The sequence below is a fragment of the Bos grunniens genome, chromosome 5 (assembly GCF_055505025.1).
Source record: "Bos grunniens cultivar Pamir isolate PY7600 chromosome 5, Bosgru_T2T1.0, whole genome shotgun sequence".
Taxonomy (NCBI): Eukaryota; Metazoa; Chordata; class Mammalia; order Artiodactyla; family Bovidae; genus Bos; species Bos grunniens.
The window spans coordinates 109,355,009-109,381,593 of record NC_141169.1 but is presented as its reverse complement, the minus strand read 5'-3'; the positions used below and the strand labels follow the sequence as shown (position 1 = coordinate 109,381,593).

The following is a 26,585-nucleotide window of genomic DNA, read 5'->3' as shown; positions in this document are numbered from 1 at the left end:
GGCTTGGCGTCTGGCCAGCCCTTCACCAGGAGCCCCTCCTGTCCTCCATTCGTGGCTGGGTGACCGAGGGCACTGCCCGTTCTCTGTAAATCACTCCCTTCTCAGTCTTGTTTATTAAACTCACAGAGGGCCACGGGGGCAGGACAACCACAAACCCTGGGGTACTTCGGTGGGGCACTGGTGGGTGGACACAGGGGAGCTGGCGCCCACCCTGGGGCCTCGAGTCGCCCCCAGCCATGGCGACTGACGCAGACCTGCAAACAGAAGGTGCCCCAGGAAGCGTTGGTGGCATGAAGACAGAAAACCCGGCGTCTGGAGGGGGAACTGCCCACCAGCCTGCCCGGCTGCCAACAGCTGGGGTTCTGTGTTCAAGACACTCAGCAAACGCTCCTCCCCAGACCTACTAGAATGGGAGAACCTGACCATCCCTGATCCTTGCAAACTGGGCAGTTCCCAGCCCTGGGTCTCCTGCACGTGGAGGAGGAGGACATTTGGCAGGGGGGTGGAATCTTGTTAAGCAAAGAGAGAAACTGGAGAGAAGGAAAGAGAAGGTGGCTACTGGGAAAGGTCTGTCAGGCTTGGGGGAGCAGCCGCCGTGGGGTGGGGGCAACCTTGTCTCCCCCCCACCCCAGGGTGACTCCGGCCCTCACTACAGCCAGTGTAGCCCCTGCAGCCCTTGCTTCCCCACTAGGCCCTGGCGCGCCCCTCCATGCCCCCGCCTTCCCAGGGGGCAGGGGGAGAATTGCAGAAGCTCCAGGAGGAAGTGATTACACTCAGAAGCCCTGGTTTGCAGACACAGGTATCCAGCTGAGAATATTAAATCGCTGTTCACAGAGTCACCTACGTACACATAGGTGGGAAGTCATCCCCAGGGGGATTAGAGGGCCCCCGCCCTGCTCTTGGGAGCTTTGAGAGGTCTAGAGGTTCTGGGTGGAGAGGTTCTGTCTGCACTCCCCGACGACACTGGGAGGCTTGGAAGACGTTATGGCTGGTTCCAAGCTGTGCTGGTGATTTTTAACACCTTATAATGCAACCAACGCTTTAGTAAAGACAGGAAGTCTGACTGGCCAGACAGATCCAGGGCCCCTGTCCACGGCGGAGGCCCCCTGGGTCCAGCTCAGGGGTGGGGGCTTCAGCCCCTCGGCCGAGGCGCTGCCGAGCCGTGCTCCCACCCTTGGGAGTGGGCTGCAGAGCTCAAGGCACAAAGTCACAGTGACTATTGTGACGCAGAGCTCCCCTCGGAGCTGACACGGAGCCGGGGCAAGGGCTGGGCTGGGGCCAGGGAGGCGTCCGGGAGTGGCTTGGGTTGGAGGCGAGGCTGTCCTGGGGGAGCCCCTCTGCCCAGTCTCTGCACCCTGATCCTGTCCGTCCTGGGAGGTGCTGCTTCCCAGGTCAGAGGATCTCACATAGCTTCCTGTGTCTCGTGAGAGGCCGGGTAGGGCCCTCATCCTGGGAAAGAGGGGGTCTCCCATTCCAGCAGGTCTGGGGAAGGGCATTTCCTGGGTGTCCTAGACACAGAACCCCAGCTGTTGCAGGAGGGTGGAGAGGATGGGAGGGCAGCTGGGGCTCCCTGTCCTGCGTGTCTCCCAAATGCCACTCGGGGGGCACCTGTGGCCAGTCCTGGGCCAGCTGGAGTGGCTGCTCCTCCCCCTTACCTGGAGTCCTGGGGGTTGGAGGCTCCACTGGTTGAAGAAGGAGCGTGAGGGAGGGTGAAGGGAAGGATCCCAGGGTGCGAGCCTCCCCACTCCTGCCGGCCAAGGCTCCACCCGCTTCCCCCTCTGATTCCTTCTGGATTAGCTCAGGGCGGCTTCACCCCAAAGACCGTCCAAGTTGGCAACAGCCACATGTCGGGCTGCTTGGCTTTTAATAAAATTTATGATTTAAATCTTGTGCTCTTAACACCTTCTTTGCAGGCCTCCAAGGGGAACAAAAATGTTGAAGCTTTTTACTCATTTCCTTCATCGCAGGGAGACCCTCACACTGGGCCAAAGCCTGTACGGGGGTGTGTGAACCCCGAGTGCACACATGCGCACGCGTGCACTCACACACACACACTGGGGAGGGGAGGGGCCTTTACAAAGACCAGTTGCGTCTCAGTCCCTGGCAAGTTCCCAGAACATCCATCGAGCCTTCAGTACAGAGACTCTCTTCTGAAGCAGCAGCACCTGCCTTAGACGCAGGGTGTCTGACCCCCGGCCGTGAGGTAGGAAGGAGCCTCATCAGTCAGCTCAGGGGCACTGAAGGAAATTCCACAACCCCGAGGACCTGAGCCTAGGGGGTGCAGGTGGTGAGGCCTTCCACAGTGAGACCCTCGCAGGGTCCCGGGCTCCAGGGTCAGGCCCAGACTGCCCCTCTCCCAGCCACCCTGGCCCTGAGCAGGGGGCAGCTGGGGCCCCGCAGGCTGGCTCTGAGGTCCAGTGCGCAGGGGAAGCCGCCTTCTAGCAGACGCCCAGCTAATGCACGTCCAGCGACACAGCTGTGGGACCATCCTGGTGTGAAAGCTTGTGGGAGAGCTGATGGGAGCAGGCCCGTTCCCGTGCCTGGCGGGTTCCGCTATAAGCCCGAGTATGCACCACTGCATTCGAGGCCAGAAGAGGAGCAGACGCCGCCCTCAGGGACTTTCCAGCCTCCGGCCTGGGCGGGGAGCCGGGGTCAGAGCATCCCCGCAGCGTCTGCAGGGTCCAGTCCATGTTGGGGTCCGCGGGCTGGACTCTGCAGTGTTGACGTCCTGGCTCAAGAATCCGGCGTCAGGTTCCCATCTCCCGGGTGTCCTTTGTCACTGTGACTAAGAGGCAGGCAGACAAAGCCCGCATTCAGGAGCCCATCCCTGGGAGATTGGCGCGGCCTGGCCAGTGAGACAGCACGTTGGCATCTGGGCTTTGCCCTCTAAAGCAGAAGCCATGTGACTGCTGGCATCTGACGCCCCCGGGTGAGGGCACAGTGGCCAAGTTCCGGCAGGGGGTCAGGTGTCTGAACAGGGCAGGCGAAGAGGCTGGTGATCCCTACCGGAGAAACCCCCTCTTCTGGGCCTTGTGTTCCCACACCTGTGGCAGTGGGCATCCTTATCCCTGTTTTAAAATGAGGAAACTGAAGATGAGAGAAGCCAGGTGAATTCTCGAGGCCACAGTCTGACACACAGCACAGACCAGAAGGCGATCCCGCCGTCTGACTTCTGGACCCTTGCCTTCTCGTGCACGGCCGAGGTTCCCAAGGGCCAAGCCCTGCTCTGCCCTGGCTCCCCGCCCGTCCAGCAGGGTGGGCATCCGCTGGCCTGGCCTCTCCTGGACAGCCACCCATCAGGCCCCCTGGGGACGTCCCACAGTGGCCCCACAGACCCAGGCCTAGTGGCTACTCATGTTCTCTTTTCTCCTGAAGTGTCAGGAGGCTCCTGAAGCCGCGGCTCATCCTGACTTTTCACTGCGGCGACAATCCAAGGAGAGCCAGGTGGAGCCCCCAGCTCCCGTCTCCCTGAGCCGTCCGGGGGTGGAGGCCACCCGCTGCCCACTCACAGCTCTGGAGGGGGGCGGATGGACACCACGGCTTCCCACCAAAGTCCGAAAGGAGCCCTGAGGAATAAAGTCACAAGAAAAGGAAACTGGAGCCCGAGCCAACCCGGCAGGAGCCGCCGGCTTCAGCGACACTCATGGGCTGGTCTCCACGTCCACGTCCTGCTGGGGGCCGCCTCCGGGTGCACCTGCCGGTTGGCCTCAGAGAAGCTGCAGACCTGAAGAATGCAGTTCTCTGCTCTCAAGCAGGAGAAACACAATTGCCCATTATCCTCATCATGGCCTGTGACCTAGAGAACGTAGCAGGGCTGAGGTCAAGGGTGACAGAGGCTCTGGGCTGCGAGTCCAGGGCCCTCTCCCACACTCCCCCAACACCTGGGAAAGCGTGTGGATCTCAAAGCAGCTTCCTTGGAATGCTCCCTCAGGGTCTAACCAGCTCCTAATTATCTTCGAGCCAGCCCAAGAGGCTCCAAATCATAGTCTTCTCCCAATCCAGAGGAGAAACCAAGTTCACGGGCAGAATTCTCCACTGCCAAGTTCTCCTCTCACGTATTCTCCTTACACCTTGTGGCCTCTGCGTCCCTCTGTCTGCAGCTGAGCAGGTGACCACGGGGCGAATCAGCACGCAGCAAGGCAGGATGAATGGGAGACCCTGGGGACAGCGACCAGTGTCACCCAACAGGTCGCTGTGGCAGACACATTGGCGCGTGGTGGCGATTTCATTTATGCAGCAAAACACACATCCTGCAGCGAGACTATGCACACTCTAGGCCTTCCCTGCTGGAGGAAGTGAGGCCCGGCAGAGCCGGGTGTGGGCAAGGCTGCGGGAGGGAAGTGTTCGGCCCGTGTGCCAACGTCAGTGGGCGGCAGAACCTGTATGGAGAGGGAGGGAACGCGGCGAGCGGGCCGGGTCCCCTTTGCAGCAGACAGAGAAACAAAGGGAAGCGGAAAAAAATAACTCTCACCAAAGTCCCCAGAACAACTTCTCGACATCAGGCCCAGAGCTGCCAATCTTCCTAGCTGATGGTCTTGGCAGCCCCCCATGCCCTCCTTGTTCCCAGCCTCCATTCTGTCCGATTCTGCAGCTCATGTGGTCCAGGGTATACATGTCAGCACATATCCCGGGGTTGGGGGTGGGGCGTGGCTCCAGCCCCATCTGAATCAGACCTGTGGGTGCTGCTCTAGGACAGAGTGAAGTGGGGGCCCTGGCATGCAAACCGTGAGCCACAGTAAGGGGGGCGGCCAGCCCCGAGTCCAGGTGGATGCCCAGAGGGGCTCCCCCTTTTCAGAGAGTCACTGTCAGCCTGTCAGGGCCGGGGTGCTGTCCACTCCTCTGCCCTCCCGTGACCCGAGCATCCCTGCTTCCCAGGGATCCCTGGTGTGGCTGACCGCGCGGGGACCGCTGGACTCTCCTGCCTTTCTAGCATCTGAGGACACATCCTGCCTGGATGAGCAGACTGCATGAGGCTCAAAGAAAAACAGCACGCGATTTTTAAATAACTTTATAATTTCCTGATGGATTTAGTTTGTGAATAAAAAAGAAAAAAAATGAACAAAGTGTTTACAATAGTTATCAAGGCAAAGTCGACTCTAACACAGTTTCTCTGTAATGTCACGATCGTGTCAGCGACACCACTGGGCCGGCGTGCAGTGGACGGCAGTGGTGGGCCCGCTCAGACACCACCCCTCGGCCGCTACCGTCGCCAAAAGGACTCAAGCTGCAGGGTCAGCGCCTGGGGCCCCGGCACCTCAGCAGGGGCAGCTCTGCCTCCTGAAGCCGGGGGGCAGGGGAACCATGGGAGACCCGTCTATGCCCTGCACACCTGCTGGACTCGAGCGCCCTGGGCTGCCCCTGCGGGTCCAGGGAGTGTGCAATACTGCTGTGGTGGTGGGGGGGAGGCAGCCCCACCAGGGCCGGGCTCTCTGGCTCAGTGGGGGACACCTCCTTTCCTGGCCAGGCCATTGCTGGGGCCGAGACCGGCAGCCTGGGGCGGGGGTCTCACAAGCTTTCAGGGAAAGGCTGCAGGGACTGATGCCAGAGGGGCTGGGCTCTGAGCCGGCCCCCAACCTGGACCGCAGGCTCCAGGCTGGCCGGGGCTTGGCCCATCCTGGATGGGCCCCAGAGAGTATAGCACCAAGTGGGCAGGAGGAGGCTCTGTGGCTGGTGTGGGGCTCAGGGGCCAGCGCCAGCCCAGGTGACCACGTGGGACCTGGCACGCTGGGCGGGGGCCAGTGTGGGGGTGAGGGCAGCTATGGGGTCAAGGATCTGGGAGTCTCTGGCAGAGTCCCTGAGGGTGGATAGGCAAGCCGGGCCCCAGGAGCCTCTCCCAAGCTCAGCGGCCGGTTGCCTGCCTGGATCTGGACCTGGCGTCACCCCAGTGGCCGGCCCGGCTGCCACCTCGGCCACCTTATGGGGAGAGGGGCGGTGTCTGGCTGCCCCAGAGCTTGAATTCCTTTGTTAACATGATATTGGTTTGATTTTTTTTTAGAAACACAGCTCTTTAATTTTTCAGTTCTACAACTACTCTGTAATATCTTAATTATCTTAACAATGGACACAATGGAACCACCCCGATTCTCTGAACCACACGGACAATATTGACAAGCAGAGAAACGAAAGAGGAGGTGGGGAGGGACAGGAACCCACCTCCATAAATCAATCCCTAATCCACCGCTCCCCCGGGGTCAGGAGGAGAAACACCTATGATGGGGGTCACAGCACTCGCCACACAAGCTGGGAAAAACCAGGAGACACTTGGTTACAGTTTTGACACTAAAAAGTTTGAAAAGTTTTTGCTTAAAAAGCACAGGACAGCCATTTTGTTCAGAAAGATTTTCCGTTTTCTTCCTGTGTTCCCTTAGTGTCCGGGGAGGAAACACCAGATTCCTCTCAAGACCTTTCTTTGATGGTTGCGCCCCTGCTGAGGGGTCAGGGCTGGCAGTGGTGGGTGGGCCTGGGTCTGTATGGCCCGCTGCCCCTCCCTCTTCACCCCCCGCCCCCACCGCAGCCCTGCGCTCCGCCGCTGATGGGAGATGAGGCTGGGGTGGGGTTGGGGGCCCACACAGGGTCCACGGGGACTCAGGAAGAGCCACTTGAGCCCAAGTCCACCCTCGCTCTTTCCCCGCCCTGGGGCTTTGCTGACATGGTGGAGTCCAAGGGGGGCACGGAAGGGCATGCGGGTTGGGTCAGCAGCAAATCCTGACCGTCAGCAGTCATCGACACCTGGAGATGACTTCCTATCCTCCTCTCGCTCCGGGGGGCGGGCGAGCTGCTGGAAAGCCCAACAGACCTTTCTGGACACAAAGGGTGAGCCCAGCTGCTGCCGTCCATGCTAGAAGCACCTTGGGCTCCGTCTGCTTCACTTGTGTTCCTAAGACGAGTTAGGAAGAGGGAGCTCTCAGGCCGCCTTCAGATGGTCAGATACATGGTCAAGGTCAGAGTTGAGACGGAGTTGCAAAGCCCCGCTCCCTTCTTCACACGTGACAGCCCACATGACGTCTTTTCCATTTCAAACACTGTCCACATCCTTGCAGACCTGCACCCAGACGCTTCATCACGAGCCAAGCGAGTGCCTGCAATGGAGGGGCAGGACCCAGGAAGAGGAGACGGGCTCCGTGCGAAGCTTCTGCCCTGCACCCCAGGTAGGTGCCACCCCCTCTCCTTCTCGCTGCCCCCCGTGACAACTGTTACTTGGGGACAGAGCTCGAGGTGCTCAGGGCAACGAGACGTGCCAATGGGATGGAGGGTTTAGTGAGCATGTTAGGCGGCCTGCAGTGTGTCTCCAAGGTCACAGACCTTCGGGAGCAGCTCATGACCTCACACAACCATGAAGCCAGGAGAGGTCTGGGGACACAAGGCTCGTGTGCTGGGAACTGAGCCTTCAGCAAACGTTGGCTCAGAGAGAGAACTACACTCAGTAAGATGCTAAATGCTGGAGATTACATTCAATTTGCCCTCGTGGTATAGGCAGGTCCTTGCTCACTATTAAACTTCAGCCAGAGTTGACCCTCATCCAGGACCACTGATGTGTGAGGAGGACCACCCAGGAGGCAGAGGAGAGTCCTGCCTGGTTTAGGGACAGACAGATGGTGTCCGCCCAGAGTACTCCTACAGGTATCCACAGGCAGGCAGCAGGGACCATTATCTGACGGGGAAGGTGGGCCCAGCAGGGCCCGGAGGACCACCAGAAGAGCTGGCTGGGCCACCGCCCTGCATGGGGCCTCTTCCTCCTGCAGGCCAGGGAGGAGGTCCTTCTACCTTGGTTCTCCCATTGTGGTGGATAATTTGAGATTCCAGGACTACGGCCCTAAAACACCGGGGCTTTCTACGTGATTTATGGGCAGTGCAATAAATAAATGGGGTTGAGGTAATTGACTACGAATGGCCACCACTTACTGTCTGAGCCCTTCGGCACCCCTGCTCTGGCCAGCCTGGCTATCAGGAAACATCTCAGTAAGAAATTTATGAACAGAGTCCATTTAAACCTTCGATAAGGAGCACTCGACAGCTTCTCACGGGGGGAAGCTGGTTTATGGCGGGGAGTGGGGGCTGCTGGAGATGTGACCATATAAGTTAATGGTACCGTCACGGGCTGCTGGCGGGAAGATACAGGACTGACGGCTGTGACGACCTGACAGGCAGCCTCGGATTCTCTGGGTGAGTAACTCTGGGGAAGGGGAAGGAAAAAACCCATTTAACCCAGCAACTCTTTTATCAGAGGATGTGAGCGTCTGCTGGGTGTCTGGCCAGGGAGGTGATCAAAGGGCAAGATTCGGGTTAAGTGGTCTGTTTCTCGGTGCCTGATATTTATGACTGCCACCGTCTATGCATGGGGAAGACATCAGGACTCTCAACCGGATCTGCAACTTTGGGGTCGATTTTCTGGTTTGCAACATGGAGCCGGCCAAGTTCATTGAGAAGCATATGGATGTGCAGAGAAGACACCGTCCACTGTCGTAGCCCTTTACACAGCACGCTCCTTCAGGGGAACAAACCCCCAAATTCTGAGACATAAGATGGGATCCTATCCTACAGGCTAGTAACTGATGCAGCCTCTTGCCCCTCAAAACCCATAAATTCCATTATAATGAGAAACGCTGATTTCTGGAAGATTTTTCTGGAAAAGCTGCCCTCTATTAAGAGTTAAGATCGGACCAGGTGTATCTCACAGAATCCTCGACCCCGCCCCAGCCAGAGGCTGTCTTCATGGCTGGTGCCTGGCAGCCACGCAGGCACTTCATAAACACGGTCTGAGCAGAAGAGGGGAATGATTGCATGTGTGATGAACGACATCCGTGTGCAGCAGAGGCTGTGGGTCAGGATGAAGGCTGCAGCGGGGGCGGGGGGGGGGGGAGGGACCGGGGCGTGCCCAAACCTGGAGTGCAGGGTAGGGGTGGGGTGGGGGGAGGCAGAAGCACTCTTCAGGGGTGAGACAGAGACGTTCCGGGGAAGCCAGCCTGACCCAGAGGACCGGTCACATTCTACAGAAGCAGAGCTGCAGGCGTGGCCACACGGCCCTCTTCTCTTAGTGACAGGCGTGATCCACTGCACCAAGGAAGAGCGACTCACCCAGAGGCCGAGGACAAGCGCAGGGCCAGAAGGCAGGGAGGCCGGTTCCCCGAGCGCCCGCCCACAGGCCTGCCCAGATGCCTCTCGTGGACAGTCACCAGCATGGACAGGAGAGGAGAAGAGCTGGTTGGCTCCAGGTCCCTGGTCCCTCTCCTCCTCCACTCTTTCTGTTAATACTCTTTTGGGGATTTTTTTTTCTACCCTTTTAGGGGAAAGCACCTGTTCTGGTATCAGAACACATAGCGCTTGGGTCCACAGTGAAGCATCCCCCAGAAAGCTGAGCTCCGCAGCGTCCAGACTCCATCCGCATGCCATGGATGGGGGAGGGGGGCTCTCCCTATGTCCCCATCAGGGCATAGCCACCAGCATCCACAGTGTCACTGCTGATGGCCGGAGGGCAGCTCTCCACGGAGACTCGGCTGCTTGCCCGGCTGGGATGGCAGGACAGTTAGTGTGGGGACAACACCCAAAGAAGGAAGCAGGTTAGAAGACAGACGAGAAATGGTGCTGGCGCCTCACTGGAGGGATTAAGCGAGACGGGACAGGGTCTGTAGTGTGTCTGGTGCCAGGAGCCTAGGGCCTGGTTCCTCGAATGCCTCCTCTCCTGGCTCCCGGGTTCAACGCTCGGGCTGCTGGGCCGGCTGTTCCCGCGAGGGGTCAGGATGACTCTTCCAGGGCGTTGACCACCTGCTCCAGGATGTCGGGGCAGTGATCCGCGATTTGCTGCAGGACGGCGTTGGCAAACTCCTGCAACTCGGCGTTGTCCCGCTCACCTTTCTCCTGCTCGCTCTGAAGCTGAAAGGAGAGACGGATTCAGGTGAAATAAATCAAGCCTGTTTGCACTGAGTTCAGAATTATCCTTCATCAACCAAGGAAGGACGCTGGCAAACATGTGGATGAGCCTGGAGAGCATCGCGCTCAGTGAAATGAGCCAGACCCAGAAAGACAAACAGTGCGTGGTATCACCTACACATGGAACCCGGAGGGAGAAACGTCAAGTCAGATTCGAGCAGCAGAGACAGGGACAGTGGCTGCCAGGGGCTGGAGGTGTGAGAAACGGAAGTGGGGGGTAAAAAGGCACAGACTTTCATTTCCGAGATGAATGAGGTCTGAGGTGTAATGTACAACCTGGTGACCACCGTCAACAATACCGTGTCACACACTGAAATCTGCTAGGAGAGCAGGGCTTAGGGGTTCTCATACAGAAAAAGAGGAAATCGTGACACAACGTGTGTTAACTCAACCAAAAGGCTGGAGAAACTGTTCACGATGTCTGTGTACAACACGCCATCAGGTGTACCCCTTAAATATATTACTAGTGTGTCGATTTTAGCTCAGTGAAGCTAAAAAAGAAAAAGAAAAAAGAAATGATGAAGAAGAGTCAGTTTCCATGTGAAGTCTTCCTGTATCAGAATTAACAATTAGGAAAGTATAGAAGTTATCAAATGTCTCCTCTTGAAGATGAAGGTTAGAGGCTGGTCCAAGGCCCCCAGAGGGTGACCTGTGGAGCTGAGATCCCACCCTGGTGCTCTCACCGTGTCCTCCCACCAGGCCACGCTGTCACATTCAGGCCCAAGAGGGGGCGGGGCTCATGTGTGATCAGACAGGATCGTGCACACTGGTCCCTGCCCGAGGGAGGGCCCCGCCCCTGCCACGTGCTTCTGCTCAGTGCATGAGACTCCCTACGGCAGGCCACTGAGCCAAAGAGAAGCCGAGCTTGTTTACAGTGTATCTCCTATTGTTTAAACACTTTCTGACATTCCTCCATGCACTGCACCAGCGTGTATGAGGGCCTACTCTGTGCTCAGCGCTGAAATGCGACGGATTTGACCATTGAGCCCAGCAAGTACACAGATGACTATGACCCAGCCAGGAAAGGGCGGTGACTGAGGCCTGAACACGCGGTGAGGCAGACAGGAGGATGCCCGCGTCACCCTGGGGGGAGTCCCAGATGTTCCTGAAGGCTGAACAGGAGTGCATCCGGGAGGTCAGAAATAGAAGCAGCGGTCGAGCGGACAGAACAGGTGCAGACATGCAGAGCCATGGAGGGGTGTGGGTCTAGGGACCGTGAGACACACCCCTCCCCCAGCAGCTGAGCATCAGGCGGGGGACGGAGTACAGAATGGCAGAGGTGCTGGAGGGACAGCCTGGGGCCAGGCAGCATACGGAGAGCTAAGGGTTCAGGTTTCATCTGGTGAGAACCACAGGACGACAGCAGCAACTGGAAGCCCAAGAGCTTTAAGACAGCACAGTGATGTGATCGGTGTCGTGTTCTCAGAAGACAGAATGAAGTTGAAGCAGGCCACGTGGGTGGAAGAAGAGCACGTCCAGGGAGGTCACTGTCACGAGCCCAGGGGGGATGAAGGAGGAATACAGGATTGGTGGGGGACGTGGGAACAAAGAGGGGAAGGTGGGTGGGAGAATTTCTTAAGGCTGGACTGGTGGGAGGTGTGGTTACATGAGAGAGGGCAGAGAACAAGTCAGATGAGCCTGAAAATATAGGAGGCTGAGCAGCTTTTAGGGAAGGAAGGAAACTGAGTTTAAAGTGTAAACACACAGACTCAGGAGTGAGGCTGGCTGGGACTCAAGCTCAGCTCTGCCAATGACTGGTCTGCATGACCCGGACCCCTTGGAGCCTCAGTTTCCTCATCTGTAAAAAGGAGCAATGATATTACAGGGTGGTTTTAATGTCTTAATATTTGTATAAAGTACAGCACAATGTCTGACACACAGAAAGTGCTTGGGAAATGTTAGATGTTGTTATCAAAACTGTTATTGCTGTTTTTTATTAAGCAGATAAGATAACCCAGAAAGAGCATGTGGATTAAAATGCAAAAAGCAGCAAAGTTTCAGTTACACTGTTGACAGAATCTAGATGCTCTGAGCCAAGAATGAGCATGCTGCTTTTTCAAATATATCAAAGACCCGGGGACAGATTCAGAGCTGGTGACCTTCTGTTAAATGTTGAAAAAAGACCAGAATGTCTGCTCCCGAGTGTCTGGCAAGGGCCAGGTTCAGACCGTGCGAAGTCGGGTGCGTCCCGAGCTCTGGCTGTGTCACGTGACTGCGAGTTTCCGAAATGGGGAAAGCAAGGGGGTCGGGTGCCTTGTGAACACAGCGGCCTGGGCCAGAGCCCCGGGCTGCGATGCTTAGGTCTCACCCGCCACGCAGGCCGAGAGAGGAGGTTATGAGGTTATGCTGCTGCTTCAGCTTCTTATCTTGGGCTGGGGGACAGAGAAATCCTCTTTATCTTATTCTTTGTGGGCTGTGATGACTGACTGTGTGTGTCCCCTCAGATCCTTATGTTGAAATTCTCATCTCATCGTGATGCTGGTCTGAGGTGGGGGCCTTCCGGAGATGCTTGGACGTGAGGGTGGAGCCCTCATGAATGAGGAGAACTCAGAGACTGGCCTCCCCACCTCTCGTGAGGACCTGAGGAGAAGTGAGCCATCTGCAGCTCAGAGCACAGCCCTCGGTAGAACCAGCTTGTGTGCCAGGATCCTGGGCCCGCAGCCTCCAGAACCCTGAGGAACAAACCTCTGTTGCTGATAAGCCACCCAGCTTATAGCATTTTGTTATAGCAGCCTGACTAACATAGCGAGTAGTGCTTTTAAAGAAAGCTATGGAAGGGAAAAAAAGGGGGTTGGATTTGGCTAGTCGAAGATTTAAAATATTTGTATGGACTCAGAAAAGATGTAAGTAAAAACACAAGTTTTTGCTTGGGAAACGTTTAGAGTAAATAAAACAAACAAAGAATTGCTATCAATATATTAATGAAAGTAACAATAATCCTAATAATCTAATAGAAAAAACAGGCAGAGGATATGAACCAAAAACTCACAGAAGGAATGTAAATAGTTAATAAGCACATTCAATGATAGTCAGCTGTTGTGAATTAAAGAATAGCAAATTAAGCAAGATAGGCTTTTATTCCACCCCCCCCCCCCCCCCCCCCCCGCACCTCACATTGGCAACAAAAGCTACAAAGATTGTTAACAATCAGTGTTGGTAAAGACCTGAGGAAGTGGGCCCTCATATATACCACTGATGAGAGTATAGACTGGGGAGCCCTCTGGTCTCTTCAACCAAATTTGATTGCATGTGTACTTTATGTAAGTAATTCCACTTTTTAGAGTATATTCTACAGAAAATACCAGTAAGAAATTCAAGAATGTATGCACAGGTATGTTTACCAAGGCAATTTGTAGGAATGAAACTTTTTTTTTTTTTTTACTAACCTCAGTGTCGAACAAGAGGTGATAGAGGTCTGTATGTTTGGGCTTATGTACAGAAAAATGTATGGACAAAGAAACAGACCTGTGAAGAGTGGTTAGTCTGAGTGGATGGAATGATCTGTATTTTACTCTGTATTCTTCTGTACTGTTTAACACCCACAAGTACTGTCGCTCTTACTAAAAGAAATACGAATGAAAATATGTAATATAAATATTCAAAGCTGCATGTATTTTTCAAATGTGTAACTGTTACCTATTCTAAGACTAAGAGAAGAAAGCAACAGAAATGTATAAAACATTCATTCAAAAAGTACTGACTGGTTCGCCCATGAAAAGGAATGGAATTCTGACCCAGGCTACCACATGAACCCTGAAAACACTATGCAGTGTGAAAGAAGCCGGCCACAGGAGGCCGCATTCTGGACGCTCCCATTTTTATGAAACGTCCAGACAAGGCAAACTCAGTGAGGGGGCGGCCAGCGCTGCCCAGGGCGAGGGCGGGACGGGGTGGTGGGAGGGCCTGTGGAGTGATGAACACGTTGAAAGCTGGCTGTGGTGGCGGCCACACAACTCTGAGAATCATGCCTTTTAAGTGAGTGGATTGCACGATGTGTGAATTCTGTCTCAACGAAACCGTAAGGACACAGTGAGTCCTGCTTGCAAAGTCCTGCAGAGCAAATGCCGCCGAGAGGGAGGAAAGTGCTGCAGCCTCAGCCAGGGTGGAAAGGAGGAGAAGAGGGGACAGTCCCTTGAGGAGGTGGAGGGAGATGTTCAAAGACAGAGAAGGCTCGTTCCAGACAGAAAGCCAGCAAGAGTGGAGCAGGCGTGGAGCAGGAGGAGATGCGCTCGGCTGGTCCCTGGGGTTTGGGGCCACAGAAACTACCAGATCTTGGCAGAAGTAACGCAGGTCTCCCTAGGCTGGCCGGGCATGGGCACTGCCCCCAGGGACCCCCAGCCCTCTCCACGCTCTCTGTGATGCCCACTGAGGGCTCTGGTCTCCACTGCAGGCACCTCATTATCAAAACAGTGGGGACAGACTGGAGTGAGCTGAGAGCGCGACGCAGGTACGACTCAGATGCAGGGTGAGAGGAAATGTGATCGTGACCCAACATCATCAGGCCTGGAAGCGGAAGGGGAAGGGCAACAGAACGGGAGGAGGACCAGAGAGAGTCAGGAGTGATGGAAGAATGGAAGAGACAGGGCAAACCAGGGGCCACAAAGGCTGTGAGTTCCCAACACCTAACGAATGGTCTGCCTGGGGAAAGGCGCTTAGACACAGAGGGGTGAGAACAGAGGCGGCAGTGCTCCTTCACTGGCGGGTCCCTCTCCGTCTCCGGGGACTGAGGCTGGCTTGCACTTGATCTGGAAGCAGCACCACGCGTGGGCACAGTGGGGCAGAGAGAGATTCCACTGGCACTGGATCCATTATATGCTAGTGATTTCCTGTCTTGAAAAAAAACCTCAAAGATCAACCTTTCCTGTGAAACGGGAACTGCTTCTCAAATGAGGATTTCTGTTTTGACTCTGAAATGCAAAGCTTTAGTCATCTGAGGTCCGAGGAGTGCTGAGTGTCGGGAAAAGTGTCGTTAAAACTGCAGACCACTTAGGGAAGAAAGGCAATGTGAAGAAACCAAACGAAGACTTGAGACAGCTGTGCTCTTGCAGCACAGGTGTGAGAACAAATCCTGAGGGGGATTAGTACCTCGTTATTTAACAGTATTTCATTAGCATGCACAGCACATGCAAAAAAGAAAAAAAGGGCAGTTTCTGTGTGGTTTCAGCATGTAGTAGACCCCGTGGATGAACCAGGGAAGGTGTATTCTGGCTTCCAAAACTGAACTTACCAGCTTGTCTCTCCATCCTTTGCCCCGCCCCCACAAAGAAAAGCCCCTTAGACTTAGCACAGAGAAGGATTTCCCCAAACGTACAGACATGCAATATTGGGGATTTAATGAAAAAGGTCATTCCATCTTAGATGCAATGCTCCTCCGTCCCTCTTCCCTTCCTTGTTAAAGTGACAAATCCCAAGTTAGTAGATACAAACTCAGCTGAGTAAGCCAATAAATCTACCATATCCTACTTTCTTCCTTCTAATACTGCCAGGCCAGTTCTACCCCTGCAAGTACTACAGTGAAAAAACACTACCATCTTGTTTATTTTCAAAAACACCATAATCATATGCAGTGTGTAGGTTCACAGAATCTCCCCCTCTAGATACAGAGATGCAATTTTCTGGGTATGTGCTGAGAGCTTTGCATCTAAAGACAAACAACAACCACCCTAAGAACATTTCCAAATACATTTAAAAAACAAACGTGTTCCCATGAATCCCATAAGCTCCTGTAACAGCAGCATCAAATCCCATACCTCAGCATCTCTGCTTTCTCCATAAATAAACACCTAACATGAAATCTTCCCCAAGCGCCTTGGGCCTCTTCCTACTTAACCTTAAGAGAACTAAGATACTCTGGAGGAAGGGAATCTTGGAGTTAGAGGTGTACAGCCATCTGGCTCCAGAAGAGAAGATAGAAAATAGGGTTGGCTAAAAGAAATGGCGGGGGGGCGGATTTGGTCCAGTGTCTAAGACTCTCCACTACCAATGCAGGGGGCCGGGTTCCATCCCTGGTCAGGGAACTAGATCCCACACGCCGCAACTAAGACCTGGCACAGCCAAATAAATAGCTTTTAAAAATTAAAAAAAATAATAAAGAAACAGGGACTTGGAAATGTGGCTGAGGATGACCGGGAGGGTGGCATCCTGCATGTGGGTGCTACTGCTGTCCATGGCGAAGGACAGACTGCTCAGGGGGCTGGCAGCCATGAGCCTGTTGTGCAGTTGCTCAGTCCTGTCTGACTCTGTGACCACACGGACTGCAGCATGCCAGGCTTCTCTGTCCTTCATCTTCTGGAGTTTGCTCAAACTCACATCCACCATCTCATTCTCTGTCGTCCCCTTCTCCTCCTGCCTTCAACCTTTCCCAGCATCAGGGTCTTTTCCAATGAATCGGTCTTCGAATCAGGTAGCCAAAGTATTAGAGCTTCAGCATCAGTCCTTCCAATGAATATTCAGGGTTGATTTCCTTTAGGATTGACTGGTTAGATCCCCTGGAGAAGGAAATGGCAACCCACTCCAGCACTCTTGCCTAGAAAATTCCATGGATGGAGGAGCCTGGTGGGCTATAGTCTATGGGGTCGCAAAGAGTCGGACACGACTGAGCAACTTTACTCGTTGTTGGTTCGATCTCCGTGCTGTTCAACGGACTCTCAAGAGTCTTCTCCAGCAACAGTTCGAAAGCATCAATTCTTTGGTGCTCAGCCTTCTTTATGGTCCAACTCTCACAACTGGAAAAACCATAGCTTTGGTATATGCACCTTTGTTGGCAAGGTGATGGGAGCCTGAGGAACTCATTACTGAGGTAACACAGAAATGACACATCCGATCTCAGAACAACGCCACAACGCTCCTGCTCCTCCAGGTCGCACGGCCCTGGCCCGTCAACTAGCTCTGTTCCCGCCCTCTCCCCTGCCCGGCCTCTGACCACGGCCTCCGGGGGCTCTTTCACCCAAGCTTTCTGGACCCACCCCTCTCAAGTGCATGCGTGCCCGGTCGTTTTCCTCTCATTCACCATCAAGTGTCTAAAATAACTCTACATTTCCTACCTCTGCTTCCCACTTTCCTCCTTAACATCTAAGAGTTTAGCCTTCTGCCATTTCGCCAAAATCGCTCTCTCAAAATTTGACCACGTACCTTAAATGGAGATACGACACAATCCCAGGTGGGAAGCCTCAACACTGTAAGAGTGTTGATTCTGCCCAAACTACCTGCCGGTACAGTGCACTCCAATCACAGCTGTGGCAGGTGTGTGTGTGTGTGTGTGACAGACACGCTGATTCAGGGCACGAGAGGGAACGTAAAGAGCTCAGAGCAGCAGAACGACCACGGAGAAATAGTGCTACAAAACAGGTCTTCACGTGATGAAATATTCCTCTAGAACCCAGATTTTAGAAGGGCTGCATTGTAACCCTTTTTATGGATGTATTCTAATTTATTTCACGAATTCAATTATTAGAAATGTAGTCTGTTTTCATTACTATTAATATTAGTGTGTTGAAATTTTCTAAACATAAACCTATGCATATCTATGGCTGTCTTCTTAGAATCCTGCATCAAAAGGTATACACCTTTTTAAAGCTCTGGACATGTCACCAAACTGTTCAGAACAGCCGCGCTAACCTTCAGTCAACAAATAAGGGTGGCCATTTCCCATCCTCCGGGTCCCCTGGGGTCACACCCACCTCCCCTGCAACCTTGCCAATGAGACAGGGCTGTTTTCATTCGCAGTTCTACGTAGTGAAGCCAAAAACAGAGGCGAAGTATTTAAAAATATGTTTATAAGGCCATTTCCTCTCTTGAGGAATTCCTGTGAACATCCTCTTCAGGCCACCTTTCTTTTGGTTTAGTTTCTTCCTCTCTGATCTCCTGGTCACAAACCTTACCCCGGCTCTTGGATCTTAGCATCTTCTGCTTATTGCAATAGCTTCACAACCATCTCTGGAGAAGGAAATGGTAACCCACTCCAGTATTCTTAACTAGAGAATCCCATGGACACAGGAGCCTGGTGGGCTATGGTCCACAGGGTTGCAAAGAGTTGGACACAACTGAAGGGACTGAGCACACAGCACCATCTCAACCCTTTCTAAGATGGCTTGGGTTAAGTTTGCTCCTCCTCTTCCAAGATCTTAAATGATTTCCTCCCTACAAACAGAGTCCAGTCCCTCTGGCACAGCGGCCACCATCTGTCCCGTCCCACTTTCCCAGTTTCATCTCCAGTATGTCCTGGTCATCCTCTGTGCTTTCGCTCTGATGCGGGTCCCTCACCCTGGGACATGGACCATCTCACCTCCGACACTGCCGCTTCCCATCTAACTTATCCTTCGTCATGGAGACGCCCCTTGTCGGAAGTGAACACTGTTGTTGAAGCATTCATTTTGTCTCGTGTCTCAGGAGTTGGCTACATGTTTAATTCCCCTGCGCTTCGGCAAGTTCCTCAATGAATTCTTTTTTACATACCAAGGCTACTGAGCAAAGCAGCCTGCACAGAGCAGACAATCGAAAAACAACTGGAGGAGGAACTGAAGGAACAGATGCTAACCCCGGGGGAGGGGGAACACCCGCAACTCTTCCAAGACCTCTTAAACTTGAAGCATCTCCAAGTCAAGACTGTCTGACGGCGATGGCCTTGTAGCACGACACGTCAACCGATCACCGAGACACCCACGCTGTTAAAGTTCTCAAAAGATGGACCGTGGGACCCATACAGGATACCAAGCTTGCCTCTGGCACAAATTTTCTGGCTTTGTCTGCTGAATGTTATGATAATGTATTCTGTTCTTAGTAGCTATTCCAGCCCTCGCTGAATTCAGAGTAGTAATATGATTTCTAGAGGGACTCGGGCCAAGAATCACAAATGCAACAGCAACTCAATCTGGATTCTCAAAGCAACATGCACGGGAGGGAGCAAGGGAGAAGGGAACGGCAGGGAGAAGATGCCCCACAACCCACAAAAACACGTCACGACAGGCTGGCTGTGAGGGAGACCGTGTGGGCTCCCACGCTGCCTTCCATATCAGAGAGCAGAGCTGATGGGGGGAGACAGATCAGGACCCTGTGGGCGGGATGGAGAGGCAGGGGGGCAGCGGAGGACGGGCTGGCGGCCCTGGAAGCGGCCCAGAACCTCCACCGCCCAGCACGGGTCAGGGAGTCAGGGTGGGGACGGCTTCTCTTCACAGCCCAGTCAAGGCCAAGGGAGAGCTAACAGAGACCCACAAAACAGGATGGTCTTAAATGAGAGGAAAAGCCTTCCTTCAAGGCAAATGGCCCTGTGTTCGCAGACACAGGATGGGGAGAGAGAAGAGGGCGGAGAGGTGGGTATAAAGGCGGGAGGGATGGTTACAAGAGACGTGACTGGACGAATACTGCTGTGCCTGGCAGTGACTCAGATTCATTCGTGTTTGTAGCTGGGTTGGTGGTGGGCGGGAAAATCACAGAGATGCTCGGTTTGGTTTTAGCAGACAGGAATCTGAACTTGAGGTTTCTAACAGTGAGGTCCCAGGATGCAGAGGCCATGAGGTTTGAGCTGTCAATGGACATGATGACTGGAGCCTTGTAGAGGTGACGGTCCTTTATTGGAGTGGTCCTTTATCCCAGTCAGATCTAGGCTATAGTCCCTGGCCCCAATTTGCAGGATGTTTAAACTATATTGACCCAGGAGACATGAAACAATCCAAGTTTGGATTTTTGAACAACTAGAATAAACTGCTATGTGTTCTGCCATAATTATTTGCTGTTGTTGTTGTTGTTTAGTCACTAAGTCATGTCCGACTTTTTGTGACCCCATGGACTGCAGCCTGCCAGGCTCCTCTGTCCATGGGATTTTCCAGACAAGAATACTGGAGTGGGTTGCCACTTCCTTCTCCAGTGGATCTTCTTGGCCCAGGGACTGAACCCGAGTCTCCTGCCTTGGCAGGCAGGTTCTTTACCATCTCAGCCACCATTGAAGACTTCAATTATCTGCTGAATAAAACATGAAACTTACGTGGTCAGAGGGACCTGACAGCATGGTGCACATTTCATGTCCAGGCAGTAAATACTTCGTTTACTTTTCCACAGGAATGTGGTCAGCTTTGTGGCATCCCTCTGGCATTTGGTAACAGGGAATATGGAAGTTGACCTTGAAGAAGGTGCCGACAATCACTCCCCATGGATTACAGTAAACCGTGAAGCCCTCTCTTCCATCTCAAGCCCAAGCTTGTAGCTTGAACCTTCCGGGTTTCTTCCCAAGGTCTCCCTGACCCCAGCTGCTGGCCACCCTGCCCTGGACTCTGCAAGCTGCCTGGCCGTGCTGGTGGCCGGGACGCTGCTGCTGGGCCTTCTCCTCGCCCTTCCCTGCATTGCAATGAACCCTCTGCCCGGCAATGCTGGGTCTGTCTTCCTAAGAAGGAGAGGCTGCTGCTGCTTAGGCCAGAAGCGAACCGGGTGTCACGGCTCCTCCAGGATGAATCTGGAAAGAGTCCACTCACTCCACCACTGGGATCCATCACCGTCGGGGAACCGACGGTGATGGATCCCCGGTGACAACATGCAATTGCATGGTGATCTTCTTGAGGTGCAGCTGGGGACATAAAGGACCATCCTCCTTTCCGTCCCTCATGTCGGGCAACAAGGAGGGAGCAAAGCCCAGCCCTGAAGCCCCTCGAAGCGTGAATAACACAAATGCCACCCCAGGACTGTCAAGAGCGTGTTAAGTCCTGCACACAGGAGGCACTCCCTACACGGCCTCTGGATGAACACGGGCCATGCACCCTGGGGAAGGAGCTAGGCTTTCTGACGGTTAAAAACTGAGCAAAGATAACAGCAAAGCAAGGGTGTCTTTGCTGCCCAGCACTGAAAGCCCTGTGGCCACGTCCCGGCCCCGAGGAGAGTACGCACGTCAGGTCTGCGGTGGCCCTGCATCTGTACAAAGCACGCAGTCCAGTTTTCTACACTAACCCCCTCCCTGACAAAATCCAACGGTGGACCCGCCAGACCTAAAAGCAGGCCGGCTCCGAAACTGAGCCTCATACGCCTGCAAGGGGGCTAACCGGACTCGCGGTTTAGTTCTCCAACCTTCAGGGAAGGTGAGTGAGGCCCGAGGAGGCCGAGTGGCCAGTGTTGTGTAGACTGGTGGAGCCTGAGTCCCAGGAAATCCAGGGTTTGTCCCCCATGCCCCAGCAGCCAGCAACCAGGGGGTCAAACTCGGCTGTCTTTATACACAAGTGCTCCGGAGAGAAACAGAGGGCCTGTCCCCACCTCAGAGGTCAGTTTCACAGGACATCTGGTCTTGCCCGCTAACCACCAGATCTCAGGGTCCCCATGTCACTCACGGCCGCTTACCGTCTTCTGAAGGCTACGGTCAGTTGTGGTTTTGTGAGTCCAACAACCTGGAGTCCAGTGATCCACGTGAACTGGGCTCAATGGATGTACAGGACCGAACACAGCTGCTGACACCTGTTCCCCCAAAGTAAGCTCCCTGGGGACAACCGGGGCTGGACCCAGGCACGGACAGTGATGGGCCAGTCCGGGTTTAGATGGTCATCTGCCATAAACCACCACCAACTCCTGCTTTCTGATAATTCTCTGCTGGACTTGCAGATGTCACTAATGTACTGATGTCTTCATCTCCAGCCTACTTAAGTCTGGACACTTGTAAAGTATTTCCTGCCTGAAGTATTCGCCACTGGCTAAGATAATCTGGGTTTCTCTACGTGATATTTGACCTCCCAGGTTAGACTCCTTCCTGAGAGAGTCCATCCTGACACAGGTGTTACACCTTCTCTGAACCAGCTGGGGAAGGGAGTGAAGACAGAAAGAGATGGAAGACATGCTGACAAAAGACGGAAGTGGGAACAGACACCTGCTCCAGATGCAACAGGACATTAACATCGGTCTGACTGGCTCCCAAGAGACTGAATTTTAAGAGTCAGGAGAAGGTGGAATCCTCTCATGTAAAAATGTCCCAGAACACCAAAGGACTGATGTATCGTCCCGTTCAAACAACAAGCCAGCTGAGACTACAGTTGTTAACACGGTCTTATATAACTGAAATTTGCTAAGAACATAGAACTTTTAAAAAGGTAGGTAATGAGAGGTGATAAATTAACTTGATGAGGAGAATACTTTCACAAAGTCAGCAATCACCACCCTGCCCACTTTAAACATCTTACAATTTGTCAACTGTCTCCCTGTGAATCTGCAAGAATGAGCCAGGTACCCCCGTGGGGGGGGTGGCATTCAGATGCAGTGTGGCCTTAGGCAGAGATGGACCTTAGCCTGTGCCAGGCCTCCCTGTCCCCACTTGCTGGGACAGAGCTGGGGGCTTGAGAATGTGTGGAGGCTTTTTTGTTTTTTAAATCTTAGGACATAGATTTTATTAAACACATTTTCTACAATATGTAAATTTTACTGCCTGTTTCTCCACGCTTCTTGTATACCTTCCAAGACAATACTATCCAACACTGATATCTATGGTTCTTGAGCACCAAAGAATTTGAGTATCATACAGCTCTAGAAATTAATTTTATACTTTGTTATGCAATCTTTTGGAGAAGGCAATGGCAACCCACTCCAGTACTCTTGCCTAGAGAATCCCATGGATGGAGGAGCCTGGTAGGCTGAAGTCCATGGGGTCGCTAAGAGTCAGACACAACTGAGCAATTTCATTTTCACTTTTCACTTTCATGCATTGGAGAAGGAGATGGCAACCCACTCCAGTGTTCTTGCCTGGAGAATCCCAGGGACGGGGGAGCCTGGTGGGCTGCCATCTCTGGGGTCGCACAGAATTGGACACGACTGAAGCGACTTAGTAGCAGCAGCAGCATGCAATCTTTTAGTGCTATAATAGTTATAACAATGGACTCGGTTCCAAAATGGATAATATATATATGCCATGACCCATTCTTTAAAGATGTTTCCTCATTCCGAAAGGAGTTTATGCAGCACCCCAAATACTACCGTGTGGAAGTTTAAACAGGATTTCCGCCCGGCAGACTCTCAATGGGTAACACCTCACACCACCTCCTACAAACCTGTTAACTAGCGTGAGCACAGACATTTATGCTGAGAGCCGGCCTTGACCACATGGAGGAGAATGTCTCTCTCTGCCACAGGGGCTGAAGGGCAGCAGCTGGGTTCTGGGAACCACGGACATGCCGGCCAGTCCATCGAGTTTGGTTTGGCTCTCAGAATTGAGCGTGTCAGAGGGGGAGGATCAGAAACAGATAACAAACCACCCAGACAACTAGTGAGACCTTTAACGCTGAGGCCATTGGGACGGCAGGAGCCTCTGCTGCGGCTGAGGTTTAAGTGCTAAACCAGCACACGGCTCACCCACGCCCACGAGTCCCTGCGGCCGAGCAGGACAGAGGGCAGTGGCCTTGGCGGCAGTGGCGTGTGGTCAGTACACACTCTCCATTCAGCACATGACCCCCGACTCCAGGGCCTTGTGACAGGGAGGGAGGAGGGCAAGGCTCCCTCCCTTGCTTGATTTTTGCCTTCTTAGTGCTGACTCGACACCTTCCCTGAGTGGTCTCCTGGCTCCCTGGTGAGACGACAGAATGACCTTTTACAAGCTCCTGGTGCAGCAATTCAGAGGGGCCATGGAAGGGGCTCCAGTACTGACTAAATTTCCAGGGTCACGTGGGCTGCTGAGGGACCATGGCCATTGTAGAGAGGACCATGCACAGTGGTGGGGGGCAGGCACAACGTGATAATTTAGCAGCTGTACTGATGCAGAGAAGATTGCAGGGGGCTGGACAGTCATTCATTAGGGGTTGTTAAAGGGAAGCATGTGTGATATGATTTGAAAGCTCTTGGGGAACGTTGGGTTTGAAAGGAAAACATTCCCACAGCCAATAGAACTCAAGATGGGAGACCCCAGACCTCCAGTCCAGTCTGGCTCAGTGGATGCTCAAGGCTTAGCACACGGGGAGCCTCGGCCCCCAGAAACGTGGGTGAAGCCACACTTTATGCCCTAATGTCTGTGAAGCAGCTTTAAGGAAAGGCCCAGCTACTAAGTTCTGTTCAGAGCACTCTGCAGCGACGTCACCAGCAGGCCCTACAGCCTCCAAGGGAGGAGGTCAAAATCAGTGGCCGTGAGCAAGGCTCTCTAGCACCCCCGGCTCGAAGAAGCAGGGCCCGGGATTCATGTGGAGGGCTGTTTCCAGAGTTCGTCTGGAAGCTGGTTGTTCGAAGGCCTGAAACAATTGCCTAAGAGGCAGTTAGGGCCCCAGGAGCCCCTGGGCTACTTTTGTTCACCCGGTGTCTGGCTGTCTGTGACCCCGTGGACTGCAGCACGCCAGGGCCCCCTGTCCATCACCAACTCCTGGAGTCTGCCCAAACTCACGTCCACTGAGTCAGCGATGCCGTTCAACCATCTCATCCTCTATCGCCCCCTTCTACTCCTGCCCTCAGTCTTTCTCAACATCAGGGCCATTCTAAACGCTCAGCACAGTGAGCAAGGGTTCTAGCTGCTCCATGTAATCATGAACTCTCGGTGAATTTCAGCCACTTTTGTGGGACTGCAGTGCTCTCTTCTTGTGACTTTTGTTTATATGTGGGCACTGTCTTCACATGCTTGGTTTGTGTATTTTCTCTTGCAAAGTGTTGGTTCACGTCTTCTGCCCATTTAAAAATTATGCTGTTTTGTCTTTTTGTTTCTGATTTCAAAAATATCTTCTTGATTCAAGTCCTTAGTTTGATATATATACTGTGAATATTTCCTCCCAGTATTCTGACGAACAGAAATGTCAAGTTTTGATGAAGTGTAACTTTTCATTTTCTCCTCTCATGTTTAGTGTTTTAGGTCTCTATGCCTGCTGAACTGGGGGTAATCTTAGCACTTTGCTAACATCTAGAACTTAGAAGCATTTCTTTAGTAAGGCTTAAAAACAACCATCCACTGCTAAATCCTTGGTTTGTGTGCTTAGTCACTCAGTTGTGTGACTCTGTGACCTCATGTACTGCAGCCTGCCAGGTTTCTCTGTCCATGGGATTCTCCAGGCAAGAATACTGGAGTGCAGTTGCCATTTCCTTCTCCAGGGGATCTTCCTGACCCAGGGATAGAACCCAGGGCTCTTGCATTGACAGGCGGATTCTTTACCACTGAGCCACCTGGGAAGCCTTGGTTTACAAAGCTTCAATTTTAGAACCCAAACACTGACTTCACCTAGAATTTCAGGGCTACTAAGGTTTTAAAAACAAAAAGTGCCCTTTAAAAAATATTCACTCATTCAGCACGTAGGTCGCACGTGTCTATTGGCAGGATGAGATGATCTATATCAATCGGGCACAGTGCTGACAGGTATGCCAGGGCTGAGGAGGACCACAGAGTGTCTGGGGCTCAACCATGGTTTCTAAATCTCTCTGAAAGGAAATTCTATTAACACACTTCTCTGCAATTTGTCCCGTGGTCACAATTCTACATTCAGATTCTTCCCTATGTCTAACTGAAGTATTTATTTTATAATTGAATACACTCTCATCTTGGAGAAGGAAATGGCAACCCACTCCAGTATTCTTGCCTGGAGAAACCCATGGACAGAGGAGTCTGGAGGGCTACAGTCCATGAGGTCACAAAGAGCTGGAAGTGACTTAGCATGTATGCTTCTGTCCTCAGTAGAATAGGAAAAGAGAAACACGGCTTCCTCACCATTGAGACAAAAGCTTTCATCCAGTAACTGAGCTCCATGCTTTGTCTATTTTTCTGTGTAATCCACCTTTTAAAATGCTTATTTTTTAATACTCCAGTCTTCTTCAAGTGTTTTACCTAATTTTTTTCTTTTGGTAGAGTTTGGGCTAGGTCACATTTGAATACAGCCCTAAAATGAGGGGTAAGTTTACATCCCCTTTACGCTAAAATAACTGACAACCAGGGTTGGAAAAAAGCCAAGAACTAATCTGACTGCACGGAGAAGGCAATGGCACCCCACTCCAGTACTCTTGCCTAGAGAATCCCATGGACGGAGGAGCCTGGTAGGCTGCAGTCCATGGGGTCGCTAAGAGTCGGACACGACTGAGCGACTTTCCTTTCACTTTTCACTTTCATGCATTGGAGAAGGAGATGGCAACCCACTCCAGTGTTCTTGCCTGGAGAATCCCAGGGACGGGGGAGCCTGGTGGGCTGCAGTCCATGGGGTCGCTAAGAGTCGGACACGACTGAGCAACTTTCCTTTCACTTTTCACTTTCATGCATTGGAGAAGGAAATGGCAACCCACTCCAGTGTTCTTGCCTGGAGAATCCCAGGGACGGGGGAGCCTGGTGGGCTGCAGTCCATGGGGTCGCTAAGAGTCGGACACGACTGAAGCGACTTAGCAGCAGCAGCAATCTGACTGCAATCACCTCCCGGTGCTGGTCCCTTCCACATCCTCCTCCTCCAGGGAAGAAGTTACCCCACACGTGCTGTCCAGTCTTCCTGTGGACAGCCGAGTTCTTTCTGCTGAGGTCTGCCTTCTCACGATGTCTACTCACGGGCGTGGGGTAAACAGGCTGTCTATAGGGAGGTCATTTCCTCACCTGTAATTGACTGTATGGGGCTTCCCTGGCAGCTCAGTGGTAAAGAATCCGCCTGCCAAAGCAGGAGACCCAGGTTTGATCCCTGGGTCAGGAAGATCCCCTGGAGAAGGAAATGACAACCCACTCCAGTACTCTTGCCTGGGAAACCCCATAGATTGAGCAGCCT

At 53.2% G+C, this 26,585-nt stretch overlaps 1 protein-coding gene across 13 annotated transcripts in view; it reads right to left on the bottom strand.

The window, feature by feature from the left end:
• Positions 1 to 4,993: 4,993 nt before the first annotated feature.
• ERC1 (ELKS/RAB6-interacting/CAST family member 1) overlaps positions 4,994 to 26,585 on the bottom strand; it is a 267,903-nt gene continuing 246,311 nt past the window's right edge. For all 13 annotated transcript variants that reach the window (XM_086402547.1, XM_086402551.1, XM_086402545.1 and 10 more), the window contains one exon: positions 4,994 to 9,870. In XM_086402547.1, the coding sequence (XP_086258673.1) occupies positions 9,733 to 9,870 (138 nt within the window). In that variant the 3' untranslated portion in view covers positions 4,994 to 9,732. The remainder of the gene's footprint in view (positions 9,871 to 26,585) is intronic.